The sequence below is a fragment of the Amphibalanus amphitrite genome, unplaced genomic scaffold (assembly GCF_019059575.1).
Source record: "Amphibalanus amphitrite isolate SeventyFive unplaced genomic scaffold, NRLGWU_Aamphi_draft 000753F_arrow, whole genome shotgun sequence".
NCBI lineage: Eukaryota > Metazoa > Arthropoda > Thecostraca > Balanomorpha > Balanidae > Amphibalanus > Amphibalanus amphitrite.
The window spans coordinates 285781-308507 of record NW_024882247.1 but is presented as its reverse complement, the minus strand read 5'-3'; the positions used below and the strand labels follow the sequence as shown (position 1 = coordinate 308507).

Below are 22727 nucleotides of genomic sequence, written 5' to 3'. Positions count from 1 at the left end.
TTTCCCAAACACAGTATGTATAGCGCTATCGCCCATGTCAGCAGCCGGGTGGCGATATCGCATTCTCCCAAATCACATACAGTTTCTCCTTCCACCACCAGCTTCAAGCCAGCGTTTTCGACGATGTCGACGTCTCCGCGCGCCAGGACGCTCTCCTCAGACTCCAGGGCCTCAATTAGAGCGGAGATGGCCTCGTCCCCTGGAATGAAGAGTCGGGCGGATGCGTTATTCAACAGACAGGAAGTGAAGAAACTTAGATTGACTTCAGAAACCATGAGCCTACTCCGAAAATAAAATAATGCACTTGACATATAAAGTGCAGCTAGATAAAATATTGCACTAATCAGCAAGAACATATGTTTATCAAAATCAGCCAAATTTATGCCTAAATCAATGGACCCCAAAATGGCAAGGTGATTCTATTCCTGAATTATCTTCATTTGGAAGATTTGTCTAAATACCACATGCATAATTTAAGCTATGGGGCATTTATACAACATATAAATACTTACTGCATTGATTGGTCTTGCATATGAATTGTCTTCATCCAATGCATTCATCCATGCATTTGAAGAGCGTTGTGATATTGCTTATTATTGTCAATCACAAGTAATATAGATAATACACAACACTTGACAAGCCAAAAATTAACCTTATTTCAGTTCTTCAATATTCGATTACTTGCCATTCACCCAACCTTGCACCAGCCGCTCGTCACTGCACAAAGCGTGATCCAACGCGATCGAAAAATGGCGATCGCTTCCGGTGGACGCTAGAACGTGGTACCGCGGGCGTGGTCTTGATGAAAGCCATTACACTGATTAAACCACAACCCCTTCTTCTTAAACCCGATGCTAGTTCGTGCAAAACCTCCAAAGGGTTTATCTTTCGCGCGCTTGGTGTGACGTAATATCACGTGACTAGGGAGAACGAAGAAGAACCGGTGTTGGTCGAGTTGAAGCCCCCTGGGGCCACTAAGACTGCACGCGAAGAAGCAGCACGTGTCTTCGGTCTATGTGAAACACTGTGTGTGTTCTTCATGAACCAGACGTTCTGCTTCGCCTCTAAGTCAGTTTACCCTAATACCCAAAAAACCTAAGTGTGGAATATTTTAAGATGCTTTTGCATAACGTTCTTTCAACTTGTTTTCAGTGTAATTTTCCCAAGATCCGCCTGTGTAAATTTTTGTTTTATCATGCACGTATAGGTAGGTATTACTGCGTAGAAGGTATTTGCTTATACCTATATCACATATGAATGTGTATTTTCTATCAGTTCCCGGTTCTCTGGCGAGAGTAGTGTGACCAATGATGCATGGGATGGTTTAAGGGCAGAGAGAGGACGTTATAACCTTCTTTGGGACTGGTTTGGACTTTGGACCACAGCTCTGGTTCTTTGTGAAACATTTGTAAGCCGCTTTTTGCATATTTTGGTGGTCCCACGCCAGGATTTATTGACTCGCAGGAAGCAAGCACCCTTTGGTGCGTGTCAGTGCGGAACTTGGGTAATCAGATTCGGGCATCGCTAGTGTCTGGAGAGAATCCCGAGCCCCACTAACGCAAGGTCGTGTTTGTTTGTTTTGTTGGGTTAGGCCCTTTCGGTCTGACAAAACCATTTGAGAGCCGGAAGGATGATATGAATTTGGGAGAGACAATGGTCTGGGCAGGTACCCTAGAGATTCACGGGGGGGGGGGGACTGAGCCCATCCGAATGGACAGACCGACCAGCCCCCCAAGCACTATTCGCACCCGGCTACGGGTGTGCTCCCCTGGGAGCCGCGGTGCCGCTCCAAGGGAGCAGCCCGCATGAGATAAAGCTGCCTGTCCAGCCCGGAATGAAGGTCGCTGTGTGGAGGAGAAGGATTTGAACATCTTGAGGATGGAAGCGACGGACGGGTGCAAAGTCGTGATGGTCCCGTGGAATACTAAGGCGACCGCACCTCTCGAAGTAGCCCTAGCGGCCAACTGGGAGACTATAGGTTTTCCATACTACCAGCAGGGGGACTGCTTTTGGTCCATGGCCCTGCACACCTGGCCGTACACCCACACCTATGTCTACTGTCGTAGAGCCCTACACCCACACCTATGTCTTCTGGTTGGTATCATAGCTCGCCTGTATATGAATGCGGAATGCATGGCTATTGAACTTTTGGTGTTCACATTTTTTGCACTGCAGTCGTGTGGGGTCCCCGATTTGAAACAGTCCATCCCGGAACTTTTGAACTTCGAAGGGCCCTGCCGTCAGCTTCGGGGACAGGGGCCCATGGAAGGCCCAAGGAGGGCTCACTCGACCAGTGGCGTAGCGAAGGGGGGTCCCTAGGGACCATAGGGACCCCCTTTGCTACGCCACTGGTCGAGTAAGCCTTTGAAGCTTCCGGTATCCTGTAGTTCATTGCTGCAATGTTCCAATGAATATTGGAATGCAGCAGGCACTTCGCTGTTTAATGTGCATCGGTTTGCTCGATGTTTTCTTTTTGACGAACAGCTGTCTATTTACTACAACCTTACATAATGTAAGCGTGGTTCGACCCTCCTTCCTCCCCAGCTCTATGCATGTTGGACCACCGCATCCGCTTCTCAGTTAGTATCCATAATGGACGTTTTTAGAGTCTAAGCGGGAACGAGTGTAGGCATAGTTACATAAGTTCGACATATTTGACGCTGCTTTTCTTGCTTCCAGACTCAGTGCTATTTTTGTGCAAAATACGTTGGTTTTGAAAAGCATGCATCATTTTTGCTCAAATTATTTTTCTCAGTTCCCATCTCTGGCGTGCCTCAAAACTCGCTATTTGTGGAAGAGAGATGTATTCAGAAGGCGTTCATGTCCTGAAGCCGGTCGGTAGGAGGGAGGGAGGGAGGAAGGGGAGAAGGGGCCGTGTGAGCGGGACCGGTCACGGCCCGGGGGACGGGAGGAGGGGGAGGGGCGCCCGGTGCACTGCCGAGCCCACGGAGCCCGGCGGCATCACAGACTCGGTCACCACACTCGCCAGTCAGCGGGGCGGTAACAAACAGCCGCGCACACCATCCGCCAACACCCGACACCCTCAACAGACAACGAGGATGCAAAAATACGGCGAAAGGCTGCAGTGAAGGGCACTAACGCTAACCGTATTGCTGGTTGTCCGCCGCCCGCGCGCTGTGTCCCGGCGGGGTCGGGTAGTGGGTGCGCCGGCCGCCGCGCCGGAGGAGCAGTGCCCGGAGGAGAGGCAAGGTAGGAGGGCCGACCGCTCGTTGTGGCCATGGTAAGCTCGCTCTGCCGACACCCACAGCACTCCTAGCCAGCTCATCAATTGTGAGAGGGGACGGCTGTACAGCGGGGCGGCTGGCACTCAGAAGTGGAGGTGGTTTGAGAAGCCTTCAAGCTCAGGAACTCGAAACAACAAATTAGGAAATATCGGAGTTCCCACTTGTTTCAAACAATCTCAACCTTAAAAATACATAATTCGTTATCGGTTTGCCAAAGAAAAAGCCACACAACTAACAGATGAGTCTAAATAAAAGACGAGTATCAAAGCACCTCCAGTACGGAACAGGATGACTTTTTGACGAAGGGACTTAAAACTTTCAGATTGCTAGCCGAGTGAGAAGCAACAGTTTGCAGAACTGTCTATACAACTATGTTCACAACAGAACAGAATGCCGTGTATCACCTCGGAGCCAGTCGGGAAACAGTCACTGCACAACACCTGCCCGAGCGTATCCACATGTTTCTAATCAGCACTAAAACATTTGTAATCCTGAAGTAAATCTTCTTCCACCGATCTTCGTCTATCGATTATGAAAAATCGCATTCAATACGTCACTCTTAAAATATCTCACGCACGGCGAAACATTCACTTACACACAGGAAACAACGTGGGTTAAGGCTTGGGTGCAAAAACACATAAACAAGGTATCACAAACAGCAGCCACGGGACTAGGTATCTAGAATATCATCGTGCAATATCGTAGTACACTTTTAAGTATAGCCCGGAGTTGACTGACCACTCGCGGCGACTATCTCTTTCACAGACGCTCAGAACGCACCTAGCCCGGTTTGTACTTCGACTCGAGACCGCTGATGGCTGAGACAGAGCCGTATCACTCGCGCCCGACATACTCTCAGCACTGCAGTGACCCCTCCGCCACCTACGCCCGTTTGCCTACAGTCCGAGTGTGCTTCTCTCGAACACCGCTCGCTACGCTTGGTGGGGGCGGCGCAGTGTATCCTAGTGACACCGTCACATAGCACCCTGGGTGAGACCGTCATATAGCGCTCTAGGTGGGACCGTCACGCAGCGCTATAGGTGAAACCGTCACTCCGCGCTCTAGGTGGGACCGACACATAGCGCTTTAGGTGGGACCGTCACACCGAACGTTTCACCTGACTGGTGAGGGCACATAGAATGTCACCTCGTTTCACGGCAAGTGCCGTCACCGCCCGCCGGGATTGTAGGGCTAGGAACGGGCCCTACAGGGCGAGTGAAGCCACTTAGTATGAACATCGGGTTGGTGTCACTCAAAACGGAGCCGGTATCATCATCGATACTATACCTACTCAGCGAAGGTTTAGCTTCGGCTAATAAGTTTTCCTATTATTGATCTACCAAAAGACTAATGAAAACTATGCAAACATGCTGACAATTACTGACGCATTTAAATGATCACCCTGGATGCGTGTAGGAAATGTATTGCTCCATTCGCTCTTAAGTAGGTTAAGTTCTGCTAAACCCTTTTCAGTCAAAGTACGCTAGGTGGAGCTGGGAAGGAGATTTCACACCCAAACTATTTGCATGAAAATGGAACTTATGGGAAGTAAGTGCTTCAGATTTCAGGTGAGTTAAGAAACATGCGTTTTTTTAAATGAAAATGGATCAAGTCTGGTGTGTTGGCAACAACCATCGGTACTGCTCAATCATTGAGATGAAGATAAACTCGGATATTGAAGTAAAAGATACGTTGTCTTTATTCTAAGTTAAAAAACTATGCCCAATATTTCGCAAATGCTGAGCTATAGCTAAGATTTTGCAACAATAAAGCTTCCTTTGTGCATTCATTTCATTTTGAAATCTGCTATCAATCGACGCTATCATTTTTTAAATATTAGTGTAAATGCTAATAAGGGACAAATTGTCTGTTCTTTGCAGGAACTTAGGAAGCTTTTACAGGCATTGGAGATCGGAATATGTGCTTTTACGCCTTAACCTTTTAGTATTAAATGCAATAATTGATAGGTAAACTCATATACCTAAGCATGTGAACAAAGTTGTAGATCATATGCGTGTGTCTGCAAAGCCAGATATGCAATATGCATATACTTACAGGAGCTGGGCTTAGTAAATTCCCCTGGCCGTGGCACCATTACCATGCACAGCTCGGTAACGTCGCGTTCACTCTCGCACCGCCAGCGCCGGGCCTCGGGGGCCGGTCACTGGACTCACTCACACTAAAGCTGTACGTACCATGCTCGGTCCCTAGCCAGCCGAGCGGACGACATCGACGTCGGGTGTCACAAATCGCCCCCAGGAACGCGGCCGGGTCACATTGCACACCCATAAACAGACCCCGCGCGCACATCACACACCCCAAACAGAAACAATCGAGGCCGGAAAACTGTCCGGCGCCGGTGGGCTGTGCGGTCGTCGGGTGGCGTCGCGCCGAGGTCAGGGCGCTCAGGTCAGGTGGGTCAGGTCACACTAGGTCACGTGGCGCTGTTCTGGCGGACATCAGACGCTCTCCTCCACCGCCGGCCGACTGTTGGGAGAGGAAGCCGCCTGCCGCTGAGCCACCGCTGTTAGTGTTGACACCAGGTGGTCCAGCTTCTTGTCCATCATCAGCAGCTGCGGGCGGACAGACAGAAAGTGCTATCAGCAGCTGATACACAGGACATGTCAGCAGCTGAGGGACAGACAGGGACCGGCATTCAGCAACTAACTGGCGGGGAGAACGTCATATGTGACGGACGACATCATGCCGTACAGACCGGAAGCGTCATCGTGAGTTGACGGACGGACAGGATACAGCATCAGCAAGTTTCAGCGGATCGAAGTCGGTCGTCCCACTCATCAGCTGTCTCCCATCGCTTACACATGACACGCCGCCATCAACCGGTGAAATGGTGATCGAAGCCCGTCACCAGCCGTCTCCAAACCATTTGGGGGAGACTGAATGGAGAACCAATCGCACGCCCAGCTGACTCCCTTTCGCGCCTCCTCTCCACGCCACAGAATAACACGGTAGAGCGTCAACAGCGGGGCTACACGTCGCACCCAATCTGACTTTATAACGTCAGGTCACTTTGTATGTAGATTGAAAACGTTGGCGACCGCATCAGGACTCCAGCATGCGAGACCGGATTAGACAGAAATCGATTGTCACTTTCTATTAAGAATGGAAATGATGTCCCTCATTAATTCAGAATTTATGCAGAATTTGTAGCCTGTTTGGAACGCTCACAGAGTGGAAGTAGCATCCCGACTGCTTATTTCGAACAATAAATCCTGTCAGAGAGGCTATATGATAACTGAAAATATGCCTACCCAATGAACCTGTTGCTATAGGTGCTCACGCTCGTGTCGACAAAGAAATGCTTCATGCATTTGGCAAGTACAGCCTCCATGCTAAGACTCACACCGCCTCGAAGTTTTACCGCTTTGTGAAGCGGGGTTCTGTCAGGACCTCACGCCTATACATATGTCTCCCCTAACCCCGCTGCGTGCCTGTTGTGGGCAGGCATGTCCCAGTTTTCGATTCGCGGCCGCATTTCGCCAACATGTGTACGCTGTCGTGGCCGAGGAACCGTGGCCGTTCCAGGGCAAACAGACAGCCATCGTTATTACCCAATCAATATCGCTGTTACTGCCGCACCGAGGACAGTAGGAGACGACCAATGTGCGCCGTGCGCTCTATCGAACTTCCGCTATTGATGACGCACCACGTAGCGTGTTTGGAGGTCATGCTCCGAGTTCGAAATATGGTGGTCGGAGGGCACCGCAGATCATAAGGTAGTACTGTGAATTGGATCTAACACGAGACTCATTTCCAGCTTTCTACAGTCTGAACAGTGAACAGGTCTAGCATTATTAATGCGAATCTAATCGGAAATATCTTATTATATCAGATACTTGGCTTTCTGGCCAACATCATAACAAAGAAACCTACAGCGGTATTTGGCTGTCTGCCTGAGCTGCTTGCCGCCCGTCTCCCAATCCCGGTCGGACAATTATGCAGTGTGGGATATGCGAGACCTGTGCTTTTTGAGCCCACTCCCATCCGCAGTCTCGCACCCTCCCCCCTCACGACCCGGCGGCGCCATGGGACGCGGGCAGGCGGCAGCCGCGGACGGCGCTGCTCTGTCAGTTGTGTGCCCACCAGATGGAGTGGACAAACAGAGCGTCATGGCGCCACTCACACCGTGGATCATCCGTGTGGACAGTGGATCAGCCGCGTGTGGACAGAGCCAGACGGCACCGGGCGACGGCGCAGAGACCGGAGGATTGATGACGCCCCGGTCCCGGCGGGTCCACACACTGTTGGATGTCTTAACCGTGCACATGAGCGCCCAAAAAAAAAACGCAAGTAAAATTAAGGGCACCTTATGTACATTGATTAGAAGGAGCAGAGCAGTTGGTCGCAGTCCGTTCCTCTGCTTCCTTCGCCTGCTCTTCGACGTTCATCTCTCGACCCCTCACCTGCTGCTCGACGTTCATCTCTCGACCCCTCACCTGCTGTTCGGCGTTCACCTCTCGACCCCTCACCTGCTGTTCGACACGGTAGATCCTGGCGCCTATCGTCATCGGCTTCAGGCCGCCGTTCCTGTCCAGGCTGGAGATGTAGCTGCCCGGCTTCCCCAGCGTCTGGTCCAGCCGGCGCTGCAGCTCCTGGTGGGCAGTGGGGCAATGTTGGGTCAACAGCAGGTTAGATCAATAATGGGTCAGATAGGTCGACAGGAGTCATACAGGATCAATAAGACTAGCAATGGGTCAGCTATAACAGCAAAATAAATAATAATAAAACACGTTGGGCGGAAGATAAGATGAGCGAATGGGTTCACACTTCACAGTACGGTATGAGTAACTGGTCGATAGGAAAACGCTTTCAGCTATATAAAGACAGCAGGACCTATGACGTGTTTGTGTCCGTGATGCGTGCCTTATCGGGCGTGGGGACCGACTTAGAACTCGGTCTGTAAGCAAGTCAGGGACGGCAGGGACGGCCTTGTGAGCGGCGGTGTGTTGCTGAGTGGCAGCGATAACACTCGGGTTCGTACGATACTACGAGTGAGTGCCAGCGCTGGTTCGACCTGTTTTTATGCGCCGGTGGGGCCTCTATGACATCAAAGCAAGCTCAATATGACATCCGAGCCTTATGCTATTCTGACAGATATGACACGGCATATTTCTCGGCACTTTAGCAGTCAGTTGTTTTCCGACGAGCACCGTAGGAACGTCTCTTTTACGCCGTCAGCAATTTCCTTTTATGTTCCACTTATGGCGAGGTCCTGAATGTAGCAGCCAATAACGCTGACGTTCAGTTCACAACCACCAGTTGCATTCTGCCTCGGGTCATGACGCACCAGTTGCGCGCAGCCGCTGACATCCCACCAGTTGCGTTCTGCAGTTGACAACTGATTGATGTCAGGCTCAGCCGCTACGGTAGAACCGTAACATGATCGACTTTTGTCGCCTTCAGTCCTAGTTTTTGATCAACTTCGATGTATAAACCTCTCCAACTTAACCTTTCCGAAACATAGCTTTGCGGTCTTTTAGATACCCGAAAAGTAATTGAATGCCCCTGGTACTAATGGCTTGTTGAGACGGCTATGATGAATGATGACCAAGAAATATTATCAGTTATCCCCGGGTTCTGCCGGTCGGAAGTCACAGGTGGTCGGGAATAGGTTAGGGCGGACCGCCCGCCCCCCTCCCGGCGGGGCTGTTCGGGTCGTGAATCATCCGACAGGGCCGTTATGTAGGCACGGTGTCGACGTTAATCTACCGCTTACCGCCCAGCAGCGGCCACCAGTTAGGTACCATACCGACCGGGTGGAAGGGCGGGCACAGACGGGCCAGCTAACGGAGCACCGACCGCATACAAGGCGGCCACGAGAGCTCAGGATCAGGCATTATTTCCAAATTATTGTGCCGAGTGTTTTGAAACAGGTTGTATCATGAGACTATTCTCATGTGGTCCGCAATGGTCGAAGTCGACTGAACTACCTAACCAGCAAATCAATATGATTTTGCATTATATAGCTTCATTTATTTTCAAAATTTCAATCAATTAAGTGCCCCGCTCTATTTATGGCTAGTCGTTAAGCTTACAAAATATGCAAATTAATTGCTTCATTGTGAATGATGAATCTCAATGCATTTTCGATGGCCGGCTGATTGTGAGCAAAAATCAGCCAGCACCTTGCAGAAAGGATCGTCTTTACGCACTGCTGACCCTGTCGCGATGTCAATTTCACCTGTCACCTCTTTGTCATTGCGCTGCGTCGTTTATCTCACCAGCCCATCGTTCGTTCGTGTTCGCTCTGTAAAACAGCCGAAATGTCAGTTGACCTGGCGGAAATACCGGTCATTTGTTCCACCTCATCACCTGATGAGCTCACCTTGATGCGAACCATCATGTTGAGATGGCCCTGGCTGTACTGTTCTATGACGTCACGAACGTCGTACGGCTTCCGCGCCTGCTGGAACTTCCGGCGCGCCACGAAATATTTGATCTTTCGTATTGCTCGGATGGCGTTTTTGTGCGCTTCCGTCAGACTGTAATAAAAACACAGTGTTCACATCGCATTTGCCCAGATGTTGGGCTTCACCAGTTGTATTCATTACGAAATGTTCTTTGGTTTCTATTGATAGGTTATAAATGGATCCGTTCTAAATTTTATTTATGACTTTTTATTTATACTTCTGCCTTGTGCTTCTTATAACGCCTTATGATTCATGAAAGAACTTACTAACCTGGGACTGCTTGGAAGTTTTTGGAAAGTAAAATGTTGCGATGGATCATCTCATTTTAAAATAGTTCCGATAGCATTCTTTCTTGTTCAATGCTTGTAACAGTCTTGTTTGACTTTTACGAAAGATCATTTAAGTCTTAGGATGAAATATTTGGCAGCGACAGCGAGGATGTTTGTTATTTCAAGATAAAAATAAAACTAAGGTTTGCAGTCTGTAATAAAAACACAGTGTTCACATCGCATTTGCCCAGATGTTGGGCAGTCGATTTGCAGTCTGTCTTATAGAGGATTAGCATTTAGAAAACAGCTCTCGTTGTCCATCAAGTGCCGTTTGAGTCCGATATGACTTTGAAATTTATTCGGTGTATTTTGATAAGACACCGCGGGGCCTCACGACTGAGGCGCCTGGCTGGCTGGCTATGGTTTTGCCGACTGCCTGCAGGGTAGTCTGTCCCGCAACACTCGGCTGCGCTGCGGGACAGCATCGCCGCTTCCTCGCGCGCTCAGCGCACCAGAGCGGCGAGCGCTGCAGCTGATCCCGAATCCGGTCGAAGTTCAACGACTTCTCTCAGGATAAAAACGTGAACATATTGGCTAGACTATTTTCTAATCCAAGAGCATGGATGGATTGCTGGCAGGGTTGTATACGACTCAATCAATAGCAATCAATTCAATCACGACAAATTTGGGAAACCAATCAAATCAATCAAGTCAGAGCAGTTTTCGGGAATTGATTCAATCGACTCAAACGCGACAATGAAAGGAATCAATCAACTCAATCAAACGACTCAAACCAAGACATACATTAGGTTTTTTGCCCCACCAACTTGGAAAAGCGTCCATAGCAGTCTGGTGTACCTACCTACCCACCTACCTACAGAAGAAACAAAATATTGTCATTTAAAATTATAAATTGCCATGCCATTCAAAGATTCTATGTAATAAGGAAGGATACCTAGTGATGGACAGGTGGATCATGATATTGAGGTTCAATGGGTAGAATTGGAGCAGAAGTTTCATTTGATGGGTGCAAAATAACCCAGTAGTTGACTCGCCCCTTAACCCAAATCACCACCTTTCACCTAAAAGTTGTCAATTTAATTTTGGCCATATTCCAGCTAAGTCATCAGGCCATCTACCCCATGTAAAGCCCCTGTCTGTCTCTTATGTGAGTTATGCGGAGCTCTTCTGAAATGAACCCTAAACATAATGAACCTAGCTAGGTTTCATGCCACACTGACACCATACGAAAGTGTTGAAAATGTGCTCCAAATTTGACAACTTCATTAGGTATGCTTTATGAAGACAGCAGGAAAGCAGGTAGGTACCTACTTACCTGCCTAGATGTGTCACTGGCTACCAACAGTACTAACGAAGGTAGATTGGTTATATGTGAAGAATTCAAAACATTTTATTGCAATACAATTTGAAACTGTTAGGACTGGGGGATAGGGATGAGGATTAAAAATATATTTAAAAGGAAATGGAGAGGACAGGGACTCTGGAAACACAGGATAAGTTAAGGAGAAAGGAAGAAGGAACAAGGAAAATTAAGCGAAAAAGGCACGGTGCGACTGCGAAAAAAAACAAAGAAAACGTTTTGCCAACAAGTATGCTAAGCTTTTATAAATGCTTATTCTACGTCTTTTGATTTTTTGGTAAGATGACGTCATTGATAATCATGAAGTATGGTAGATTATCATAAAATAAATCGGTTGTACAACACCAATTTGGTTTTAATTTTAATTTCATTTGAAATAAAACCGGTAAAATATTATAAGGAATATGAAATATATTAAATATGTTATGCTTAGGCTCTCAGGAGAAAAGGATCAACAGACGTTCTGCTGCAAATTAAACAATGCAGCAAATTTAGCGAGACGAAAACGGCGCTTTTGTTTCAGTTATTTTTGTAGGGGTTTCAGATAGAGTTCAGTGGGTTATTTCTGAGGAGATGTGGAGATGTGAATTATTAATTAATCACACTTTATTAGTATATAGGGCCTTGCACTTTATCATCTGGATAAAGAAAAACGTTTCCTGCTGAGTGCAGAAAGGTAGGTAGGTGCATCGCCAGGTTCTATCACCAGGATTGGAGCAGTTATTGCAGTTGAAAGTCAAAGTTGGCTGTTCATGTTTAGACCCTGTTCTTTATTTGGCCATCTACCCCATAATGCAGTTGTGATGACAAGCAGTTTTCAATGTGGTTTTGTGATCTTTGATGTCATCAATTGGTGTCATTATTTTTCGTCAACTAAAACTTATTTGAACTTTCCATTCAATCGACTCAATCATACGAGTCGCTCTAATTTTCGGGAATCAAATCAGTCAACCAGTCGCTAAAGTCAAACGAGTCAGTCAACCAGTCATCTCGAAAAGTCAATCGACTCAATCCAATCAACTCAAAATACGCGTTGAATCAAATCAATCAATTCAATCGACTTGATTGGTATACAACCCTGATTGCTGGCCACTGTGGGACGTGAACGAATACCCGGGTTAGATGTAACACAAAACAGCATTTTAGGCTAGGCCGGGTAAATATAGCCTTAGCCGTCCACTGACCTTGTGAGACCCCCAGTCGTCCCACTGACCTGGTGAGGCCCTGCGGCTCCTCTATGTCGATGTCCACCTCGTCCGAGGCCACCTCTGTGTTGGAGCTCGTCTGGCTTTGGAGTGCCGGGCTCCGGCCCTCGCGGCGGCACTTGTTGGGAGTGCCCGACCCCGCCGCACCTGCAGGACACGCAGAGTGCCTCAGTCAATGCATGTAGAGTACCACACTCAACACCATGGTCAACACACACTTCAACCTCCCACGGTACTTCTGAAAAAAAAAACATGCGAAGCCTTGTAAATAAACGACACATGTAGGTAGCTGCGTACCAAAATTCCCGATACCCACTAAGCACTGACATTTTGTACAATGATATAACAATGCCTTGGCTAAGTGCCCATTTTGTCGTGCAAGGAGCTTGTGTTAAAATATCTTTAAATAAATATTTCCGAAAAATGTCCCAATGAATGCTGGCTACAAGCACGAAGTTGTGTGATATATTTTCCGAGATCCCGGTTCGTTCCTGGAATGTTGAATAGAAATAGCGCCCTGGGGACCTTCTTCCGGCGCGTTGCGTCTTTTTCTCTCCGGCTGCAGCTCGAAAACATCCCGCACAGCCGCCGTGCCGCGCCTGATCCGCGCTATTCTGCTGTCGTTTATCGATTCCTTAGATCTCCTACATCTGCTACTCTCAAGAGAGGCTGCTGTTATGGCTGCGGCTCATCCGATTGGGTAGCAACTCGTGCGAACTAACGAGCCGCTGCAGTACCGTGTGAGGGCTTATTGTGGCGCCTCGAGCCAGCCACTCGGCGGCTGGCGCCCTCCGTTCGACCCGGGCACCTGGGCCGGCGATACAGCGGCAACAGGCAGGCACCGACCTACGGTCTCCGCTGAGCTGAGCCGACCCAGCGCTGGACCGATTCGGTCAGCGTGCGTGTTTCATTACGCCTGGCTGAGTCGGTTCCGACCACACGCCGCTTCAACTCAACCCGATCCCGATTCCAATTGAGAACAAGGGTCAACACTCAACCAAGCACTCAACTCGATAAATAAGGAAAATTTTGTTTATATAAGCGTTTTATTTCCATTCCGTCTCGAGAACTAGGCAAAAAATCAACAATGCAGAGAAAATGTTTAGTGCGAATAGTCGCCAAGTTGATTGAAATATGTCATACTTTACCAGATAGTAATTCACACTTCTTCAAGCAATTTCAGTAGTGTCAAGTTCCATTATCCACAGAATCAATCTGTTTTCAGTGAAATCGAGCGTTCGCCTGGATTGGCCCTCTGCTCTTCTCGGATCGGTCCTCAGTCCAACGGTCCACGGTCCGGTCCGTATCGTCCCACAGTCCGTCCCGTATCGTCCCACAGTCCGTCCTGGGTCGTCACAGTCCGGCCCGGCCCGAATTGGCCCCCGTCCCGACCCGGATTGGTGCTCAGTTCAACCCGTATCGTCACACGGTCCGGTCCGTATCGGCCCACGGCCCAACCCGTATCGTCTCACGACCCGTCCGGCCCCGATCGGCCCCGTCCCGACCCGGATTGGCCCCGGTCCGGCCCGCATCGTCCCACAGTCCTACCCGTATCGGCCCTCAGTCCAATCCGTGTCGGCCCAAGGTCCGTCTCGGATCGGGCCTCGGCCGGACGCGGATTGGTCTCCACTCCGACCCGTATCGGCCCACAATCCGTCCCGGATCGGGACCCGTATCGGCCCACGGTCCGTCCCGTATCGTCTCACGATCCGTCCCGGATTGGCGCTCAGTTCAACCCGTATTGTCCCACGGTCCGGTCCGTATCGTCCCCTGTTCCGACCCGGATTGGCCCCGCTCCAACCCATATCGTCCCACGGTCCGGTCCATATCGGCACACGGTCCGTCCCGGATTGACGCTCAGTTCAACCCGTATCGTCCCACGGTCCGGTCCGTATCGTCCCCTGTTCCGACCCGGATTGGCCCCGCTCCAACCCATATCGTCCCACGGTCCGGTCCATATCTGCCCACGGTCCGTCCCGGATCGGCCCCCGTCCCGACCCGGATTGGCCCCCGTCCCGACCCGGATTGGCCCCCGTCCCGACCGGACCCGGTTTGGCCCCGTCCCGAACTCCCGTCCTGGATTGGCCCCCGGCCGGACCCGGATTGGCCCCCGGCGCGGCACTCCCGGCGCGATATTAGTATGCTGACGCTGACTGTTTGTGTAGTCGATCTGTTGAGGCGAGCCCAAACAGAGCACTGGCGATGGCAGGGCGGGACGGCCCGGCTGAAGCCGGCGCCGACAATAGACTTCTCGGTCCACTATAGTCTTAGAAAGAGGTGACAGATGATTCGTCAACATTATGAAGATCGGACGTTCAATCCATACGGGGGCGACAGAAATATACACACCCGCATCGATGGCATGAGATCATTTTTCATGCAGTCAAATTTGGTACGACTAATGCATAAATTGTAGATAATACCTATTGCAACTTTTGCCCCCGTGACAGGTCACAGGGGGCGAGGATCCTCTCGTGTCATTTCATATTCCAGCTGGCCCGGACTCCACACCCCACCAAACGCGCTATTGACCATCAGGGTTCGCTCTGTCATTGTCCACTCTACAGCTAATCTACATCTTCCGGTGGGTAATCGACATTCCCAGAGTCGGATGGATCCGTCCCTCGTATACATATTTTGGCACTTCAGTTCACGGTACCGAAATGCCTTATTTGTGGGACGCAGTCGCGATGCTGTCAAGAATCCCAAAGGTCACTCGTACATTTATGTTTGGCCTACATTAGTCTGAACAATCGTCCCAAGAGAGGAGTTGCCGCTCCTGAGCCCCAGGGCTGTGCCTTCAATGAATGCATTAGACAAACTTGGCGATGCTTTCATCCACCACGAGTATTATGCGTCCGATTTGCAAGGCAAAGTAACTCGGCAGCCGACAAGGCTCGCCTGCATACAGAGTGATTTCTCAGACGTGGAGGAGCGACGTTGTCAATAAAAGCCACGACGCGGGCATCAGCTTTTTTCATGCAGTCACTGTTTATTGGCAAACATCATTAACCTTTTAGTAGGATTGCCTATTATAGAAAGAAAACTACTTTCCTCATTTATGACGATGGTAAAAATCGTGATAATAGGTTAGCAATATTGTTCCCCAGTCCTTATTAACGGGCTTCGCATGAAGGTACTATCACATCTTTATGTGAATTGTATCGCTAAATGAGAGGAATAATGTGATTACACGTGCTTCAAAACACTATGCTTTCGATTCTGGACAGTGTCACGTACCTAACTCATCTGTGTTAGTTAATCAAACTTTTGGCTTAGACCTCGATTTCACGAATGCATCTATTTTAATGTTTCATTGCCGTATGCCATATTTCATTGCCGTCACAATCTTAGGCTGTTTGCATTGCACACTGCCCACTGCTATTTCTAAACGGGGGTTATTTATAAGTAATTGTAAAATTCTGCGCTTACCAGTTTGTCGGGCCTCTTCGTCGTAGAAGACTACGTCGTTGTCGCTGTCTCTTCGACCCACCTCCAGACAGCCCTTCTCGATCTGGGTCCGCGACTTGCGTCGCTTCAGAACACTGGCCTTTTTCGCCACCTGTAATAATAAAACTTGTCGTAGATACATGAGGTGTTTAGGTGTTTGAGTGGAAGAAAGTATTCGTAATTACATAGGTGGAGGAATGGAGGCAGGAGGGGAAACCCTTGCCGGCACTGCGTTTTCCTTTGAACTCGCAAGGCCGCACTTACAAAATGTTCCTTAGTTCTACGAAGAATGACATCAAACGCCCCTCTCCCACTCCCGAATCGTTCCGCTTTGATCGAAAATGTGTCTTCGTTGATAATTGAAAATATATATCATAAAATAACAGACCGGCGACTGAACTATGAGTACAATACAATATGCCATGCATTGTCATGAATCCGGGACTGAAAAGAGAAACACTGTGACTGGACGTTGTGCTTTCGCTAGGGCTTACGCTTATTTTGGAGATACGCCGGGGCATGTAAACCTGGCGATCAGCTGAGATATATCGCAAATCACCTGAACTATCGTGACCTAAGCCCCTCTCCGCCCAAAGACACTGTTATTTCAATCGGAATAACAAAACGAATGAAAACCAAGGCATCAAAATGAGAACCCTGTTTCTATTTCTCCAAAATAATACACAGAACAAACTCGTGCTCCAAACATCAAGATTGGACTCTCCTCCCTTTGTGATACAAATATGAATGCGACCAACACGGGGCCCGTTGAGTAGCGCCACTCGCTCGCGTCTCTGGAAACAATGCCAGCCAAAACAAGAGCCCAGACAAGCTCCATCTGGGCTTCGCAATTCCACAGCTCAGCTGTCCTCTGTGGGATGTTTGGACAAGGTTTGTGCTCCTTAGAATGTGATAATTTCATTACTAAGCAAAATGCGTTTCAGGCCTTATCTAAAACGTGTGGTTATAACCGGGTTAATCGATTACATATCAATTTGATTGTTTTTAATTCATTTTCAATAAATTCAACTTCTCTGATGTGATGAGTCACGCCTGGCTGGCGCCGGCTGACTGAGTGACGTAAACATGCTGACGTCACAGTTCGAGGGGTGTGGGATATCGGTGATCTGATGATGTTCGCTCGCTACTGCGCGCTCTCCGGGATAAATATCCGACAAAAGGTGTACAAACACTCCCGGAGGCGAGTGTTTAGGAGAGTGTCGCGGGACAGCGCGCGGGAGGGGAGCATGGCGGTTCACCAGAGAGGGGCTGAGTTGAGAGGGTCGCTGTCGGATCGGGAGAATTACAGCAGAAAGTTTTAAAAGGGAGCGGGAGGAGTATTGAAGCTGGACGGGAGCCGTATTGAAGTCGGATAAGAGGGGTACTGAAGTCGGACGGGAGGGGTTTTGAATTCGGACGGGAAGTGTATTGTATTGAGGTCGAGCGCGGGAGGGTATTAAGTCGAACGGTGCAGGTGCATTGAAATTGGTAGTGGTGGGACATTGCCACTGACCAGGGCGTTGACCTTGCCGAGTGTGGACACTGCCACAGCGGGGCTCTCCTTTAGGTGGATCCTCCAGGTGGCGAAGAACTCGCGGTCGGCCGCGTAGCAGCGCCACAGACACTGGATCAGCTGAGCCGCCGCCGGGATCTGCCGGTTGAAGTGCTTCTGCCGCTGCTTCTGCTGCACCTTGAGCGCGAACCCCGAGCCCAGGATACCCTGTGGCGACAGACCGATATGGTCAGAATACGAACGGTGGAAACGACTGCGTTATTTGTTTCAAGTTTCAACTACATAGTAGTTGAAACCCCCACGTCCCCGCGTGTCTCAGCAGGGACGTGGGTCTGTCTGGCGCTGCGCGGCTGACACCTTGGGCAGTAAAAAGACAGCGTGCACGATACCACCTACCATCTCCGCCGAACAGATGAACTAATTTTTTGTCCATGTCGGCCCACGCGTTGCCGCCGAGCTCGCCGCGCAGGGTCCGCCCCCCTCACTTCCCCCGCGACTGACCAGGGTGGGAGCCTGCGCCTTCCGGCTACATCCGATCACGCTCAGCACCCTACATGCCATCATCAGCTCCATGAGCAACTCCCCGTCCCGCGGATCTGACGGACTTTGCATTCGAACCATCAAGCTATCCTTCAACGCCATTAGTCACGTCCTCCTCCATATCGTCAACCTCTCCCTCATCTCCAATATCTTCCCGGAATCCTGGAAGCATTCCCTCGTCCATCCCATCCACAAGTCCGGTGATCCTGCCGATCCTTCCAACTACCGTCCTATTTCTATCATCCCAGTCCTTGCCAAAATAGTGGAGCGGGCAGTTCAGCGCCAACTCTACTACTACCTTTCCTCCAACCATCTCCTCTCCCCAACCCAACATGGCTTCCGTCCGCAGCACTCTACCGAGACCGCCCTCACGTGCGTCACCGACAGCATCCTTGCTGCTACAGATTCTGGGCTTCTCTCCATTCTTTGTCTCATTGACCTTAGCAAGTGTTTCGATGTTATCAGTCATGCTAAATTGCTCGAAAAACTCCAGCTGCTGGGCGTCGACACATCCTGGTTTCAAAATTATCTCTCCGGTCATTCGCAGAGTGTAAGCCTCACTTCCTCTGATGGCCGCGTCAAAATCTCACCTCCTCTACCCATCAACCAGGGCGTTTTTCAAGGTTCTAGCCTCGGCCCTGTCCTCTTCTGCGCGTTTGCCAACGACCTGAGCTTGTACGTCTCCGATGGACTGGTTATCCAGTACGCCGACGACACCCAGGTCTTGGTTTCCGGCCCTAAATCTGCTCTTCCAGCGCTTGCATCGCGCATGGAAAGCACCCTTTCCTCTCTTGGCAACTACTTCCTTGCGAACGGCTTAAAGGTTAACGTAAACAAATTCGAACTCATGACTTTTGGTGCTAGACAAAATTTGCGCAACCTCCCGACGATCAAAATCAGATACCAGGACACGTGCCTGACGCCCAGCACTGAGGTCAAAAATCTTGGTGTGGTCTTCGACCAGCACCTGTCATGGGACGCGCACGTGAGGGCTGTCTCGCGTAGATGCTGCGGTATCCTCGCAACACTATCCCACCTCCGCCACTTCCTTCCTCCTGACACCCTTCCCGAGATAGTCACCGCCCTGGCCGTCTCGCACATCCGCTATTGCCTCTCTGTCTACGGCAGCGGCAGCGCTGGCAACCTCGCAACCATCCAGAAGCTGCTCAACTTTGCGGCTCGCGTAATCGCGGGAAAACGAAAGTTTGACCGCGTGTCAGCTGTGCGAGACAGGCTGGGGTGGCTCGACTCGTCTCAACTCTTCCAATACCAATCCCTCTGCCTCCTTGACAAAGTCCTCTCCTCTAGCCAGCCCGAATGCATTGCCCGTCAGGTCTGCCTCAACCGGGACCATCGTGGCCATGTCCGGCACACCAGACAGGACGATCTCCTGCACGTGCCACCCATCCGTTCGGAGGCGGGCCGGCGACGGTTTGTATACCGCTCGCCCCACCTCATGAACGATCTGCCCATGTCGGTGCGGAACCAGCGAGGTCCGCGGTTCAGGCGAGCCCTGAAGGCCCACCTACTCTCGAGACGAGACACGTAATGAACGCGTTTTTTTATCATGATGCCGTGCAGGTGGTGTTTTTTTTTTATCCTGAGCTATATGTATATTTTAGGTTGTGTAACATCGTGAGTGTGTATTTTACCCTGCATGTTATGATCCGATTTTATTGACGTGAAGGCCATAATAGCCACTTGTCTTGTGGATGGCTCTTTAATAAACTACTACTACTACTACTACGTAGGCATGCATGATATTAGACCGATTTATTCGATGATGGTTGTCAGTATCACAGTTCTAGAACGTGACCTGCAAATGAGAGTCGAGTAGGAACTTTGAAGAACATAGTGATGACGAGTCAGCACTATATAGTCGTGTGAGTGTTCGGTTTCCTACTTTGATCCCTTGTTCGCTTTGTTGTTCGCATTTCCTACGCCGTACAGTGCGTCACAGGCGGAGCAACCCACGTCGTAACATGAATACCCTTTACCCAAGCAGTGTAGCTGACATTGCATGCAAACATAAACATACAAACACACATACAGTATACGAACATTCTACTTACCGCTGGTAGTGCGAAGAAGCTGATGGCAAACACTGAGAAGCAGGATGCCACCATTTTGCCCAGCCACGTCTTAGGCACTGTGTCGCCGTACCCTATTGTTGTCACTGTTATCTAAAACAAACAAAAATAAGCAGGTTTTTATTGTCAGAAAAGTAGCTGCGAAATAAATAGTCGAGACAGACGGAAAAACATGGACCGGAAAAATGACAGAAACGATAAAATGACTTTATTCGAATGAAAAGAGAATTGAAAAGAGATACACATCTTCTCGAGATGAAATGCATAGAGGCACACCGACACAAGAAAAAGCGATGTACTCATAACGCGCTTCATGGTGATCTGAGGAGGAGTTTGGTAGGCAAAGATCAGCCGTCGACTGATCAGGCCAGCCGCCATAGCTTAGCAGCCGCCTGCGGGGGAGGGGCATATTGATCCATGTGTGAGCCTCGTTGCCTGGGCTGGAACTCTTCCGTCACATTCGGTGGTTTTATCACTTTCTGTTCCTCGTTGGCGTTATAGTTCGTTTTTTTTTTTCAAAAGGACGCTGGCTCCAAGTTCCTTATCGAAGCTCTCACGTGAGTTTTGGCAGCTTCAGCGTCTGGCCAAGAATTTCTTACCGAAAAAATATTCGATTTCAATTTGTGCACGGTAAGTACCCGGAAATTGTGTCTTGAAAAATTAGCATACTATGATGACGTCACTGGTGGCAGCAGGCACCCAATGTCCGTACGATGGGACAAAGTTTCGACGAATTTTGGGAAAACTTCGTTTTTCACTGTTGCCGAGGTTATAATCGAGTAAGCGGTTTCGTCCATGATAGTTATACGTTACATAGCAATACAATTGTAACGAATCCATGACAGATGTAAAATGACGATAATAACTCAAGTTTATTGTACAAGACAAAGCTTTCGATACATAAAGTATCTTGATCACTGTCAATGAGATGTAGAATATTTGAAAATTTTCAAATATTCTACATCTCATTGACAGTGATCAAGATACTTTATGTATCGAAAGCTTTGTCTTGTACAATAAACTTGAGTTATTATCGTCATTTTACATACATAGCAATACAAGTTCGACAGCATGACGTCACCACTGTTCTCATACCTGGTTCCAAAATGCACGTATGGAAATTATTGGGAATACTTCACATGTTAAAATAAGGCGGCGTTCGAGTTTCTCAGGTTCAGTTTTTGCTCGTTTTGCTCGCTAAAACGCGTGCTTTTACGAAAAACGTACTTGGAGCCAGAGTCCTTTTGAAAAAAAAACGAACTATAGTACGTCCCCGCAAAACAGCTCAAACTGAATTAACAAATGAACACTTGTATCACCTCTCCAATCTTACCGCAAAAGAAGGCAAGGTTTCGAGTTACTAATTCGTCTGCTTGCATCAGTTCTACGAAAAGTGGCATCATGTTCGCACGTTTCGGCAGGACTAGACACACGTCGTATAGGACACACACTGTGCGCCTAATGGCCAGCGTCACCCATTTTCTTATGAACCTCGTCTTAATTACTGAAATTCCTTGGCTCGGAGCTGCGCCCCCTGTCAGAAGTGATGCGTCACATGATCTGTGCGCCCCCTGAGAATGCAGCAGTGAGCACGCGAGCGGCTGCACGCGACGAAACCAGACGACACGAGACGGTCACAAGCCTCTCCGCTCGAGGCACGGTCGCCTTATCAGTTCCACTGTTGCTTTTGGGTTAACGGCATCGCTACCAAAAGGTCCGAAGATGAATTATATCAAGTCTCTTCTTTCTTCACTCTGTCATATTTGTTTCTCTCGATTGGATCACTAAGCTGTTTGCTATTCCTCAGTTTCCTGTTGTAGACGATTTTGCCATTAACTGCGTGCCTGGAGTAGTGCCTATTGCCCCAGTTCACTCGTTAAAAGTCGCTGTTTTTGGTGGCCATCGGACGCGGGACGGGTCGCCAATGACAGGTGGGAGACATCTGCTGCGGCGAAAAACACCGCCCGGGAACGCTGACGTTGGCTCTGCTCTCCAGCGTAACAAGCTGGGCCCTTCAGGTCACTGTATCCCCTGGTAGAAAAATGCTGAGGCTAAGGAGGGTGAGAAGGACGAGTGACCTGTTATTGAAGCAGCGACATAAAAGATATGTGAAAGGAAAGATGACAAGAAATCAATACCAATCCCAAAACCAAGTTTCAATTGATACTCAAAGGAGAGAGGCTACAGCCCAAATACAGTTGTCAGATAGCTTCCGAATTAGAACAGTGTTATCAGGCCAGGAACTGTGAGACGATGACCAACGATCGGGTCCTCTAACTGACCAGTAGTCGTCCGTATGCACCATGAAGCGTTTTCCCCCGGCGACCGATCATTGCGATCAGTCAAGTGGCGCTTAGTAATCAATCCAACAACTAGCGATGGTCCACCTGGCCACCTCGGTTAGCCCTGTGGGTCCGCCCCTGCCCGTCCGCCGGCCAGGTATTCCGGGGACCTTTAGTGTATACCGCCTGCCTGCCCCGAACAGAGCTCGTTAAGCGTCCGATGAGTGACGAGCCGTCGCGAATGGCCGTAGAGTGGTGCCGCTCCGGCGACAATATGCCAATCAATACCGCTCAGCGCTGGAATGGCACTGCCCGTGAGGC

General features: G+C 49.4%; 1 protein-coding gene across 2 annotated transcripts in view; it reads right to left on the bottom strand.

The window, feature by feature from the left end:
• Positions 1–2785: 2785 nt before the first annotated feature.
• The window catches only part of LOC122365639 (potassium voltage-gated channel subfamily KQT member 1-like), a 110490-nt gene continuing 90548 nt past the window's right edge, over positions 2786–22727 (bottom strand). Inside the window, exons 8-14 of one of the 2 annotated variants that reach the window (XM_043337032.1) lie at positions 20107–20217; positions 17495–17701; positions 15964–16093; positions 12540–12678; positions 9592–9748; positions 7736–7858; positions 2786–5818 (exon numbers count right to left, since the gene is read on the bottom strand). In XM_043337032.1, the coding sequence (XP_043192967.1) occupies positions 5705–5818; positions 7736–7858; positions 9592–9748; positions 12540–12678; positions 15964–16093; positions 17495–17701; positions 20107–20217 (981 nt within the window). In that variant the 3' untranslated portion in view covers positions 2786–5704. The remainder of the gene's footprint in view (positions 5819–7735; positions 7859–9591; positions 9749–12539; positions 12679–15963; positions 16094–17494; positions 17702–20106; positions 20218–22727) is intronic. The other variant, XM_043337031.1, reaches the window with a different exon arrangement.